Here is a 14212-nt window from a genome sequence, read left to right on the forward strand (position 1 = left end):
CATATCCTAAGTAGTCTGTTGAGGTTTTGTGGAATTTGCTTTTGGATAGCTTAGCATAGAGCTATCAGTTTCTTTAAAACTTGCCATACCAGTTTTGTGTGTTCTTCAATGGATTCATTGTATAAGAGAATGTTGTCTAAATAAACGAGCACCCCTTTGTAAAAGTGGAAGTGCAGCATCTCATTAATTCAGGGGTAGGCAAAGTTGGCTCGTCTATGACATCTGGACTTCAACTCCCAGAATTCCTGAGCTAGCATGATTGGCCCAAGAATTCTGGGAGTTGAAGTCCACAAGTCATAGATGAACCAACTTTGCCTACCCCTGCATTAATGTATTGCATAAACACTGCAGGGGTTCCCTGCACCCCAAAAGGCATGACTCAGAACTGGAAACTCCCTAAGAGGCAGTTAAAAGCAGTCTTCCATTATCTTCCTCCTTTATTCTTATGTGATTATAAACATCTCTCAAATCCAGTTTGGTAAATATTTCCCCCTTGGTCAGATGATTAAGTCTTTCATGAGGGGGAGGGGGGTGTTTTGCATGCACACAGGATTCAGGCTTCTAAAATCAATGACCAAGTAAACACCCATATCTTTGTTCTCTTTAAAAAGTATGGGGGAGGCTTGGGAAACAGTGATCTAAACTGTATGAGGTGCTGGAATAACCCTGGATTTAGTCTCTCACTCACATCTTTCCCTCCATGGATATATTGCAATTCATTCAGTCTTTGTACATTTGTATGGGGGGAAATGACCATTGTTGGTGCTAATTAGATAACATGTGAACTCAGAAATAGCCAAATCTAAATGCTATTCAAATCATATAAATTGTATTATTGTTTTATATAAACTCTGAATCACATTTGTTTCTCTGGAGGAGGGAGACACATATGGCCCTTAATATTTTTTTTATGGCTTACAAAGCCTCCTACGATAAAGCATTGGGGGGAAAGTAAAACACTCCAGAAACAGGAATTAAACCCACCCAAATTCATTCACTGCTAATGCCTTTCATTCATTTGGTGCAGAGCCCAGCCACCAAACATTTTGGCTACTTCTGACAGACACACATAAAAGCAATAGCATTTTTGCAACTTGATTGTATTAGTAGTTTCTTTCTTAGAACATAATGTAAAGCTAGTCTTGAGTATTAAAAAATAAATACAAAATAGAAATGTGTTTGTAATATATTTTAATACTTTGCACTTTTAAATACTGGTTTTCAAATCTGTGATTGTAATATGGAAGAGGCAACTCCATTTAGTCATTTATTTTTAATGTTAACAGGATCATAAAGCTATCATAGAAGAATAATCACATTTTACATACTTGGGACATTCTAGAAACTGATTCATAATTTGAGCATGTCATTGAACATGGTAACTCAAATACAGCTTCATTTATATGATGAATAGTTGACAAAACATTTTGTGAAAAATTGACTTAACCATTTGATTAATGAGAACCAGTATAACTTCTTACAAGTCAGCTCAACTCAAATAAAGTAAGAGAAATTTCTTTCAAGGTGACCGAGCATTCCATCTCTAACCCCATCAAGGATTTTATAACATTTAGTCCGATTGCAAAATATAATAATAATAAAAAAGATTTTTTTAAACCAGATAGGTATCAATAGGTTGTCCTTTTCCAGCTAAAAAGGGAAGTCCACCATTTGATAGGATTCTAACATTAATGTTGGTTCTGGTGGCCATTCAGTCTTTGGAACAATAAGCTAAATAGATACAATAAAGCCACCTATATCCACAGAACTTAACTATAGCTTTTAGTTCATTAAAAAGTTGTAAGGACTATTATTTGCTTATCGGTTATTATAGCAAAAGATGCCACTTGTGAAGTCTAAGGTGGATGGATGTGCTAGATGAAAAGAGCCAATAATCAATTGGAAACTAAAAATTAAAAAAATTTCCATGAAAAAACATTAAGAACTATTAGGCGAGCACTAATCACAGTTATTTTATTATACATCCTAAGAATTTCAAGTCAGATTGGGCTGGGCTAGCTGTAATGAAGTGACACCACTTGTCTAAAAGTAAAGCTTAGTTTACAAATAGTATCTTTTAGTATAATTTTTATTTACAGATTTGCAAAATACATCACATTTAGTGGAAATGCAACTAATGACATTAAGATTTATAAACTGTTTTGTAAACTTTTCATCTCTTTCTAAAATAAAGCTATCTAATTAAATAATAGTTATCTGCATGTGTTCCATGATCATAATCAGGAATGACAAATTGTTGGTTTCGTTTTCAGGGTCTAAGTATTACTTTGATATTGAAGTTCCCATCAGTGGCTATGGTAAACAAGTAATTTTTTCCAGTTGATTGCAAAAATATTAAACTTATCTGAGGTATAAGAAATGGTATACAAAATGCTTACTGGTGAGATAGTAAACAGATCAAATTCATCATCTTTACTCTTTGCCTTGCCAGCATTACCCTATAGGCACTTTTCTACATTTTAAATCATGATCAGAATTATTCTGTAATGAGGCATTTTCCATGCACATTATTTAGAGAAAGGCAAATAAAGGATACTAAAAAGCACGAATTCTGTATACATGTACATAAAACAACCTTAGAGTATGCCTGTTTTAGTGCATCAAGGACATATCAGCTTATACTCAAATTAATTTGCTTCCAACCTTGAAGATTTTCATTAGCTGAATCTTCATTAAAAAGCATTATATTTGTTTTCAGGCATCAGCTACTCTATATGAAATAAAGACTTTCTGCTTTGTTTTCAAAAATATATCCAAATCTTGTTTCTCTCTTCATATATACACACAAGCTGACAGCTAAAAAGGTCATCTGGCTAATCTCATTTTAAAAGTATAACCCAAGGCATTTCCTCAAAAGGACCACCAGTCTTTTCATACAGTTCGCCCTTCGTATATTGTATTTCTTGATATTAAAGACAGTCAGATTCTTGACAGTTAACTTCTCATAGCAACTAAGGGGAACTCTCTTTAGATTTTATTTGTTTTCATATCTGACAAGGCAGGTCATAGGGCAAATGTTATGTGTACGGTAAGTTTTTATAGATGAATCTCACAGCATAGCTTTACTCAATGGGAAACAAAAGGTAGAACTAAAACAACAGCATTTTTTTTCCAAGACTGGGAATGTTATCTTCAGCAATCCAATTTAACTCAATAAATATTACACAGTGTTAAAGTTCCAATTGCTAGAAAGCAGCCCATATTCACACAATCTGGGCAAGATACAGCAGTAGCTGTTCTCTGGCAGTCAGGTCTTCTTATATAGTATATAGTAATAACTTTAGATATTACCAAAAGATAATATCCTTTTTGGATCATTATTCTGGAATTAAATTTCTGTAGCACATATTACACAACTAAAATTAAAAATAGAAATATAAAGATATCTGAAAAAAATAAAGCTTTTCATGCCTACTCCATCAGACCCCAGAAGGCCTTCATAGGAGCAAGACTATAGAAAAGGCAAGTCATAAAGATCCTGACAGCCCTCATATTTCAAGAGAAGTTTTACATAATATGATTTCTCATAGAAACTCAGCAGCAATGAACTATGATTATACAAAGCATACCCAAATTCCCTCTGAAAGGACACAGAATTTACTGAAAACCTGATGGGAAAAAAAGATACAACATAGTGTTTTTGTGTACATAAAGCACATGTGGTATGCTAGATGTGTATTCGTCTCTTGTGCTTTTTAGACATACACAAAAACAAGAACTGTGCAAGTGTCTTGTGAAGTCCCACGGTAAACAAAATCTCAAATTATTCAAAAGTTAAAGCAATGAACCAAGTTGGTGACCCAAAATTGTAGTATTCTCCTCTAGAGCAAGCAAACAGATGTATCAACACATGTATTTTTATATACATATACATGTATCAATACATGTATTTTTATAATTACACATCAACTCAGCAAAGTGAACTAGCAGAAGACAGTGAAAGTTCAAGTTCATGGCATTGCAGTATTTTTCAGTTGTGTACAGAATGCAGGACTTGGCCCATAAGACTGTAGATCCTACGTTCCAGCTTGGAGCCTTCATTTTGGTTCATTTCTCCAAATGGAATGTTCACACAGCCTTGTTCCAATCACTAGGTGGAGGGAGAAAGAGGAAAATAGATGAAGCCTCTCACTTGTGTCCAGTACCACTAAAAGCTGGAATGAGGCCAATGTCTGCTGCCTGTACCCTTGGTAAGCAGAAAAGCAAAGGTACAATAACCCATAGATTGGTTTAAGTGTGTTTCTCTAGTTGAACAAAGTCAACTGTTGAACAGAATGCATTCATGGCTAAGCACAATTTACACTGATTGTCTTATCTGAACATCACAACTGGTTTATTTGCAGGTATTCTATTTATGATATCCCAAAATCAGCAGAATTAAAATAATTTTGATGATTTTTTGTTAATTAGTTCTCTGGTTTTGGAGTGTACTTGGTATTGTTCTGCAGAGATTTTCAGCCTACAATTCACTGAAGCTTCTTCTGTGCAATGCTTCAGAAATGAGATCGCCTTGCAAGTCTTTGCAGTTTGTTTAAGATCTGAAATCAGGAGCAATAGTTGGTGACTGAAAGCTTCAATGGTTGTTGGAATGAATCTCTTATCTGCTTGTTGTGTATGGCCTGGATCAGGCACCTGACAAGGTGAAAGACTGTATCCAGCTACGCTGATCTCTTGGTAGCCTATTTATCTGATCTGAATTATTTCTTCTCTGAACTTTGCTTAATATAGTTCAGTCGGGAAGGATATTTATAAGTCTACAGGTAACCCTCACTTATTAACATCAATAGGGACTGGCTATTCCATTACTAAGTGGTGCAGTTGCTAAGTACAACATTGTGTGTCTGTACCGATTTATGTCAGTTCTGGCTGTTGTTAAGCAAGTTACTATGGGTCATTAAGTGTGACATCACATGATTGTGACTTGTAACTTCCTGAATATTTTTCATTTAGGGTAATGATAGCTCCCCCTTGTGAGGAAACCATGGGTTTGAGGACTGGGACATGAAGTGACCAGTCATCTTTCTTGCAACTACAGTGGAGTAAAACTGACTTACTTAACCACTTTAGGAAACTGCTTATTAACTAAAGCTTTTAGAGATCTTCAGAACGATAAGTCTAAAAAGTCATTACGTAAGTTTTGTCTTCAACTCCAAACAAAAGAAAAATTAATTATAGGCTCAAAAACTGAAAGAATTTGAGATAAGCAGCATAAAAGCTATCAGCTCTTTATAAACAGATTAACGGATTAATTATATTTGGAATATTGGCTTTTACTATAAGATTTTGGGATGAACTATAAAATAAATTGCTTCTTGTGGGAAACACTTATTTTGGTTATTCTGTCTATTGCAAGTCATAACAAAGATACCATGTTTTTCAGAGTATAAGACACACTGGGGTATAAAATGCACTTAGATTTTAGAGGTGGAAAACAAGGAAAAAGTATTCTGAACCAAATGGGTTCAGAATACTTTTTCCTTGTTTTCCACCTCTAAAATCTAAGTGCATTTTATACCCCAGTGTTTATTATTATGTAATAAAATATCAGTGTAACAGAATACTTTTTACAAACATGTATACTTTTTACAAACTTCAAACTTGACAGCTTTAAGACTGGTGGACTTCAACCCCCAGAATTCCTCCTCCAGTCATGCTAGCTCAGGAATGGGAGTTGAGGTCCACAAATCTTAAACTTGCCAAGCTTGAAGACCATTGCACCTTTAACCCCTAACCCAGGGGTCTTCAAACTTGACAGCTTTAAGACTAGTGGACTTCAACTCCAGAATTCCTCCTCCAGTCATGCTAGATGGGGTAACTTGTTTTTGCAAAAATTGGGACATTTTTCACCCATTTCACCCATTTCTTTTGCAAAAAAGGGGTCTGGCCAGCCTGCAGGAATCTCCTGGGTGCTGGGAGTTGGCAAAAATGCCACCATTTTTGTGGAAAATTGGTTGGTTTTTGCCCATTTTTTTTCATTAAAATGGAGGCGTGTTTGCTTTCCTCCAGTTCCCAAGAGCATTCTGCAGGCTCCCCAGACCCTTTACCAACCCAAGTTTTGTGAAAAAACGGCCAAAAAACGGGCCATTTTTGCCATTCTCCAGAACCAGGAGCTCTCAGCAGTCTTCCCAGACCCTCTGTCCAAAAATGGGATGCAGCAGGCAGGGTTTCGTGACAGCCAAAATGGCTGTATTGGGTGTATAAGACACACTGACATTTCCACTCTCTTTTGTGGGGGGGGAGGGAAGGTGCGTATCCAAAAAATACAGTAAGTCATTTTACAATTTTAGAAACTGGATGCTACTGGGGGCGGCTAATGATTCTAAGCAGGGGGGAAATTTCAGCCTTTCTTGATGTCAATTAATATTGGGGCTTACAAATAACATCAAATGTTATAATATTGGAAATATTAAAGATAATTGAAGAATGGACGAAGACATTAATAATTATAATATCAACACTGTCAGTAATAATCTCTGCTTGTATAAACAGACTATGTAAAAATATGTTCATGAAGGAATGAGGATGATGATAATGAATGACAGATCAAAAAATTTTATGTGACAAGACAGAGAAATGATGGAACTACAAATGAATGGACTAGAGAATGATTTGGAAAAGGCCTTTACTTGACCCAAAAGAAACTGGGCAAAGTTTTTAAAAATTTAAAGGGAAATATCAATGATAAAACAAAAGAATGATTTGGAAATTGTTTTCTTATTGGATGTAGAAACCTTCATGAAATCTGTGTAATGAGATAAAGAAGAGTGGTGCTCGCTTTGGCAGCACATATACTAAATTTGGAATGATACCGAAATAAAGAAGTGTGAGATCAAGGAATATAAAGTTGGTTTATTTGATCATTTTAAAATAAGTTTTTAAAGAAATTTCTGCAAAGTTCTGGCAATCCTTTGAGGACTTTTTGCTGACACCATGATTGAAATTTTATGGATTTGCTTATAGATAAGACATGGACTATAGGATGAAGTGGTCTGTTTGCAACCTTATATGGGGTAAAGAGATACTAAATTTGTTTATACTTCTTCCCTAAACTTTTTATTTTTATTTTTCATATTCTATTCTCTTTCTCTCAGTTTATTGTATTTGTTTTAATAGCCATCAAAATTATTAACACAAATTATGGGTGGTTTTTTAAATAAAGTAAATGCAAGCCACTTGTCAAGTGCCTGAACACAATTATGACTGCAGAGACACTGTAATGCTGCAACTTCAAGAACCAGTTCCAAGTCTTATTTTTTCAGCGTTGCTGCAATTTCAAATGATCACTGAACAAGTGGTTGGCAAACGTGGACTACCTGTATTAACAGCTGGTTATTTGGTTTGCATCATGCAAGATCCCTAATTAGAGACAGATAGAAAGGGAGGGAAGGAGGGAGGGAGGATTCAGTGAGATTAGGAGCCCAGAAGGTGCTGAGGAAGTTTTCCGAACATTTTGATATCAAGAATGTAACCCCAAAATTATAATCATAACTGTAACCTCTTATTTCTTCCACTTGTAAATTTGTCTTATCTCCTATACACCCATGTTATTTAAAACTAATTTTGAGAAACAATTCAAATATTTCAGCATATCTGAAATGACTATGCAATTAATGATGAAATAATTTATATATTGCAAAAACCCAGGGAATTATACATACCTGATAATACTAGAACAAAATAGACTTCCCGGCTGTTTTTTCTTGTACGTACGTTGTGAATCGTTTTAAGAATTTGGGATACTCTCGTTTTGCTACTGCCCGTAGTACAGAAGCTGGTGCCCAGCCTCCAGGATTCACTATAAATAAAGATGAGATTTTAAGTGGTTAATATAATAGTATTTTTGTGGAGTGGTAAATTAATGAACAATAAAATTTGATAAGAATTTAAATTACATAAAATATTATACCATCAGCTTTACTTTTGTAATGATGGTACTATTGAAACACAAACTCATATTCTTTTATTCTGTAATTTCTATCAAGACATAAACAAAGAGTTCTTAACATATGTTCGAATTCCATTTACTGGACAAATTGAAGAAATTAATATACAATTTATTTATTTATTTTATTTATTAATCAGATTTGTATGGCGCAGACTCGGGGCGGCTAACAGCAATAACAATACAATGTAAACAAATCTAATATTTAAGTTAATTTACCAGAAAATAAGGAACACAGGGGAACTCTTGCCATTGGAAAATTTGTCTTCACCTGTAAAACTTCTACAGGTAGTCCTCACTTACATTACCCCAATTGGGATGGTAATTTCCATTGCTAAGTGAAATGTCATTTAGATGAAACATCATGTGACTGCATTGCTTAGCAATAGCAGCACTAGTAGTCCTGGTTGCAGTTGTTAGGCAAGGATTACACCATTGTTAACCACTGTTAACTGGGGACCTCAGGCTTCTGTTGCCTTGCTACACTTCCTCCTATCTTCCCTTTTAGTCATCCTGGATTTCCACCACCTAAAAACTCAACCTTTTGGGGGCCAGCAGCTGCCTTGCCAGTGGCAGAAGGAAAAAGTTAGTAAAGGTCAGCTGCAGGTGGTACAGGGTAGCAGGGGTAGGCAGCAACACCAGAGCACAGGGAAGCCAGAAAGGCAGAGAGTAGGTTGTTAAGCACCTGAATTTTTATAATGGAGATGTTGCAACACCCTTTTTACTTTTAAGGACCAGCCATAGCATCATTATAATTTCACATTGTTGTTGAACAAATGACAGTTAAGCATGGATTATATGTTTATTGTTGACATAGATACATTCGCATGGATTAAAAGGTAAACAAAGTTGATCCCAGTAAGTACTTGAACAAGAGACTACCACGGACTCTGGAAATACAAAAAATGGCAAAAACCAATGGCAAACTGCTTTGGTATGATTGCCAGGGATACTGCATGGATGTGACTACATAATTAGAAGGTTTTAAACTTAAATGGAAAGAGGCTTGATTTTACCTTTTTTTAATGTCGATATTTCTGTGAATCTTGCTATTCTATTGCTTGGAAGAAAGTTAATCACTTGTTAACTTTGATTATTATTATTATTATTATTATTATTATTATTATTATTAATAATAATACAACACAACAGACCAGATCACTATACTGGATTTCGTATTTCATCATCAGTCGGGCGCTTCCCAAGCACCTAGGACTGCGTGATGTAGCGGCGAATATGTGTGCCGATCCCAGTAAAACGGCTTTTTGCAATTGACAGCTGGAGATTTTGTCAATTTTGATGGTTTTCAAATGTCCGTTGAGATCCTTTGGCACTGCGCCCAGCGTGCCAAGGACCGCTGGAACCACTTTCACTGGCTTATGCCAGAGTCGTTGCAGCTTGATTTTTAGATCTTCATATTTCACTAATTTCTCTAGCTGCTTCTCCTCAATCTGCTGTCTCCTGGGTTTGCAATGTCGATGATCCATACTTTCTTTTTCTCCACAATCAGGATGTCTGGTGTGTTATGCTTCAGAATTTGGTCAGTCTGAAGTCTGAAGTCCCATAATAGTTTTGCTTGCTCATTTTCAACCACTTTTTCGGACTTATGATCCCACCAATTCTTTGCCACTGGCAGATGGTAGTTCTGGCACAAGCTCTAGTGGATCATCTGTGCCACAGAATTGTGTCTATGCTTGTAGTCAGTCTGTGTGATTATTATTGTCAATACAACACAGCAAACGAGATCACTATGCTGTGTTGTATTATGATTATGATTATTATTATTATTATTATTATTATTATTATTATTATTATGATTATTATTATGATTATTATTATGATTATTATTTATTAGACTTGTATGCCGCCTTGTCTTTAGTCCTACTTTTTAAAATCAGTTGTACTCTTGATATGTATTAATGAAAACAAAAACAGGACAAGATGGTAAACTATTAACAGCTTTTTCTGTGAGATTCTGTTTTATAACCTGCCTCTTTAGTTAGTATTATTTATGACTTATTAAAATAAGCAAATGATATCATTTATACATTTGTAACTTCCGGAGAGAGAGAGAAAAGGAAGAGTCAGGCAATGAGAAGAAAAAAGACAAGATTTCTGATTTGCAGAATAGAAAAAAAAAGTGTCATAATGAGTTTTGAATTGCACTTGTCCAAGACAGCCAAACAACCAAAAATAAATGAACTTTTTCCACAAAAAGAAACGGTAAGTAAATTAACCGTGTTTTTCATGTCTAATAAATTTGAGACTCTTGAAGAGGACTAACATACAGAAATAGAAAAGGAGCAACTATTGGAGTGTTTTGTTTTTCTTAGACATGGTTTAATAGATGGTTGGATTCTACATTGGCCATCATTCTTCCCTCCTTTCACTCTCTAGTTTCCTCTAAAGAAAATAAGAACAAGGTGCACATAGTAAGAACTGGAAGAAGCTGCTGATATGATAGTGCACAACTAATTCAATTCAATTCAATTCAATTTATTAGATTTGTATGCCGCCCCTCTCCGAAGAACTAAATTCATGACAAAGGACAAACATAAAAGGACAAACTAACATTTCAGTGTTTGAGCAATTAAAAATAATCTGTAACTGTTAAAAAGTGACTTTGAGCCCCCCCCCCCCCAAAATACAAAAAGACTTTCTGCCTTTATTGAAGTTCAAGGCCAAACAGATATTCCCAGGACCGAGTGAACAGGCATCCTTGGGACTGAGTAACAATAAATCACAAATGTAATTGTTGGCAAAGTGTTCAAGGAGTAAAGAAGTTACTTCATCAAATCTCACTTACTCCTTGTAATTAAATCAGGTTGTTCTTCATATATCATATATCTTTCAATGGCCTTAATTGTAGTTGTTAGGTCTCTCCAAAAGAGAACTGTAATTTCTCTGGGACAGTTTCTTCCCTGCCACCATCAGCAAATAGATTTGTATTTCACTGAGTGATTTCCAAGCTTGCCTGGCATTACTCAAATCTTACTTTTAAGGAAAATATTATACCTCATATATTACTTAAAATGAAATAATTTCTTGCTATTCTTTTCTTGATGGAGGGGTAACCCCTTTGTTCAGTTCAGCTTCTTTTTTTTTTGATCTACACAGTCTTTCAAATAATAAAACCTGTGGTTAATAACATTATCTTCTCTCCCCATTTGCCCTTGACTAAGCCAAGCCATGGGAATAAGATAGATACACAGAATGAGGCCAAGTCTAATAGGAACAAGCTACTTATTAGTATCATTAGAGCTCTGCCCAAGATCTAACAAAGTGATATTTTACAAAGGCCAGATAGCCTTGAGAGAACTCTATTAGCTACTATTGCTACCGCTGAGTCACTTATTGAATTCCGTAAATGCGAGTTTGTTGCATATGCCTGAAATGTAATTACATGCCTATAGGAAGATACCACAATGCTTTATGACGGTCAGAAGTCTTTATGGGCCACAAGGCATCCTTTCCAAGGCACTTGACATTTTGACAGATCATTAATCAGTTGTAAGGACTACTAGTATACTTCCAGCCATGCTGTAGTTTTGGGATTGGCCTTGAACAATCTTTAGTGTTGTAACTTTGCATAGACTTTTGAAATTGTTATATATTTTTTACATTAAGTGCTTTTTTGCTTTATGATTTACTCCATGCCTTATTCCTGTGATTACAACAATGCATTTATTTATTGTGCATATTGTATACTTCTGGTGCTAACTCAGAAGGAAACTGTTTACATAGAAGTTTGATTAAATCTCTGATAGTTATCATCCTCCTCTTAATATTGATATTGCATGTTATGACACTTTAAGCTTTCAAAAGGACGTAATTTTAAAATATAATACTTCCATAAGAATTTTAATCTGAACGTTTTATTTAACCTACACAGTATCTTAACTAAAGAACACTTTTAATTTATTTTAAATAGCTTCAAATAAATTTGAAAAAGCTTGGAGCATCTTTCTGGGAAATTCAGTAACAGATTTTACAAACAAGCAAAAAGCATTTGCATTAATTGTATTAATACAATAAATAAATAAACATGTTCATGTGAAGTGGGTAGATCACCTTTTTCCTATGATAATTTGTTGATACATCAGAAAATTTAATCAGCAATACCACCAATAACAAAAAGGCAGTGCTGACAATGAGCCATGGTTACAACACTGTATATTTTTTCCCCTAACTAATCATTAAAAAACCTGAAATACTGGATGGGAGTTAGCTGGAAGCTATATTTCCTCAAGACTATGAGTGTTGGTTATGTTGCTAATTTACTACCACCTAGTTCAGATCCTGAGACATGTAAACTTGGCAATGTATCTAAAAGCATGTAGGACAGGCAGGAAAATAAAATGTTGGATTTAAACTGCTTTGGATATAAGGGGGAATTGCATTTTTATGCAATGAAATTTTATATTTGATTAAGTTTAGGAAATATTGCAAATTAAACTTCCAATTAAAAAAATATTTGTCACAGACAATTTTGAAATCCTAAAGTTTATATTATGTAGAACTGTTATTAAAAGCAATAAAATCAGTTCTCATTTTAATATTACAGGAATAGGAAGTTAAACTAGACCCCCATGTAGCATTTACAGATCTATCTAAATAAAATTGTGGGAGTCATCTCACAATCCATCTACAATTATCAATATGTACTTAAAACTTTAAAAGTATGAATCCACAAAACAATGCACATAGAATACATGCCCAACGCCTGATTTCATAGCAAGTTTTCCATTTAACACGTGGGCAGAAAGAAATCTAGATTTGATTTTATGTAAGAGATACAGCTTCTAAAAAAAAGAAATGTAACCTCCTAAAAATGGACTGACCATCCTGGGCTCCGAGTGGGCAAGATCGACTGAGGTGACTGGGGCTAGTCTTGGTCCGTTTATATGGGACGAGTTTGAACTGGGGACGCCTGATGAAGTGGACAAGGCCATAGGAGCTATGAGCTTCTCCACCTGTTTATTGGAGCCATGCCCCTCCTGGCTAGTCTCAGCCAGTAGGCAGGTGACACAAGGGTAGATCCAGGAGGTACTCAACGCTTCTTTGAGGGAGGGGCAATTTCCACCTCTGTTAAAGGAAGTGGTCATGCACCCTCTCCTCAAGAAGCCTTCCTTTCCACCACCCCGCTGCCTGAGCCCATTTACAAGGTGCTGGTGGAAGATCCGTGCAAAAGGTAGGCAATCTGCTTTTGCAAAAGGTAGATGATCGGCTCCTGCGCAGGGTTTTTCAACCCTGTGCGGTAGGCCATTGCTAGGTGCGCCAGCACGCACCTGCACACCTTAGGGGGAACAGTGCTCCTCACCTTTTGAAAAATGCTTAAAACACACCTATGTTGGCAGGCCTGAGGTCATTAAGTGATGGTCCTCCACCCCAACCACTAGCATGTATGAGTGTTGATTGTGTGTTGTTTTATTGGGATAAACATTTAGTGTTGCTATTATGTATTGGGGTATTTTAAATTTTTGTATTATGTTTTTATTGTTGTAAGCCAATCTGTGTCCGCGAGAAGGGCAGCCTATAGATTTAACCAACCAACCAACCAACCAACTAACAAGCAAACAGTGGTTGTGTGCTTCAAATCTCTTCAAAAATGATTTTCAAATTGGAATTTTGAATGTATTAGAAGAAGGAAATAATTATCTATAATGAAGATAACTCAGATTAATATTTTTATTTTATTAAACGTAAATGAAATCAAATTTAGTTTAAATTTTCCTAACATTAGTTAAGAGATAGAATGCACCTTCTACGTGCTCCTGAGTTGGGAAAAGGGGTGTCATATTATCTTTATTCTCTATCATTTTAAAAGACATCAAATAATGATTTAAAATTTGAATGTTATTTGGATTTAATTCAGTAGTGGATTCTAAAACCTGTTGTTATTGGTTCGCGCACGTGAACCAGAGGTGGGTTCCTCCTGGTTTGGACCGGTTCGCCCGAATTGGTAGCAACCCGCTAGTGAGGTCACAATGACATCACCAAACCAGAAAGGTTGGTGTTGGTCCGTCGACGCCACTATCAGTTTTTTTAATTTTAGGGGGAATTATTTTAATTTTTTTCCCTTCTGAGCATGTGCAGAATTCAAGTTCCACCACTGTGCATGCAATTGCCATCTTTTTTCAGATTTGGTTTTCTTTTTCTGGATTTTTCATTATTGTGCAGTCATGCATGTGCGAAGCCTGTGTATGCCCACAAAGTGTGCTCACGCAGCTCGGGAGGGAGCAAACCAGC

General features: G+C 35.6%; 1 protein-coding gene across 2 annotated transcripts in view; it reads right to left on the reverse strand.

Moving 5' to 3' along the window:
• Window positions 1–1174: 1174 nt before the first annotated feature.
• CERT1 (ceramide transporter 1) overlaps window positions 1175–14212 on the reverse strand; it is a 77416-nt gene continuing 64378 nt past the window's right edge. For both annotated transcript variants that reach the window (XM_070743202.1, XM_070743203.1), the window contains 2 exons: window positions 7680–7816; window positions 1175–4111 (listed from right to left, as the gene is read on the reverse strand). In XM_070743202.1, coding sequence (XP_070599303.1) covers window positions 7689–7816 — 128 coding nt within the window. In that variant the 3' untranslated portion in view covers window positions 1175–4111; window positions 7680–7688. The remainder of the gene's footprint in view (window positions 4112–7679; window positions 7817–14212) is intronic.

The sequence above is a fragment of the Erythrolamprus reginae genome, chromosome 2, assembly GCF_031021105.1.
Source record: "Erythrolamprus reginae isolate rEryReg1 chromosome 2, rEryReg1.hap1, whole genome shotgun sequence".
Taxonomy (NCBI): Eukaryota; Metazoa; Chordata; class Lepidosauria; order Squamata; family Dipsadidae; genus Erythrolamprus; species Erythrolamprus reginae.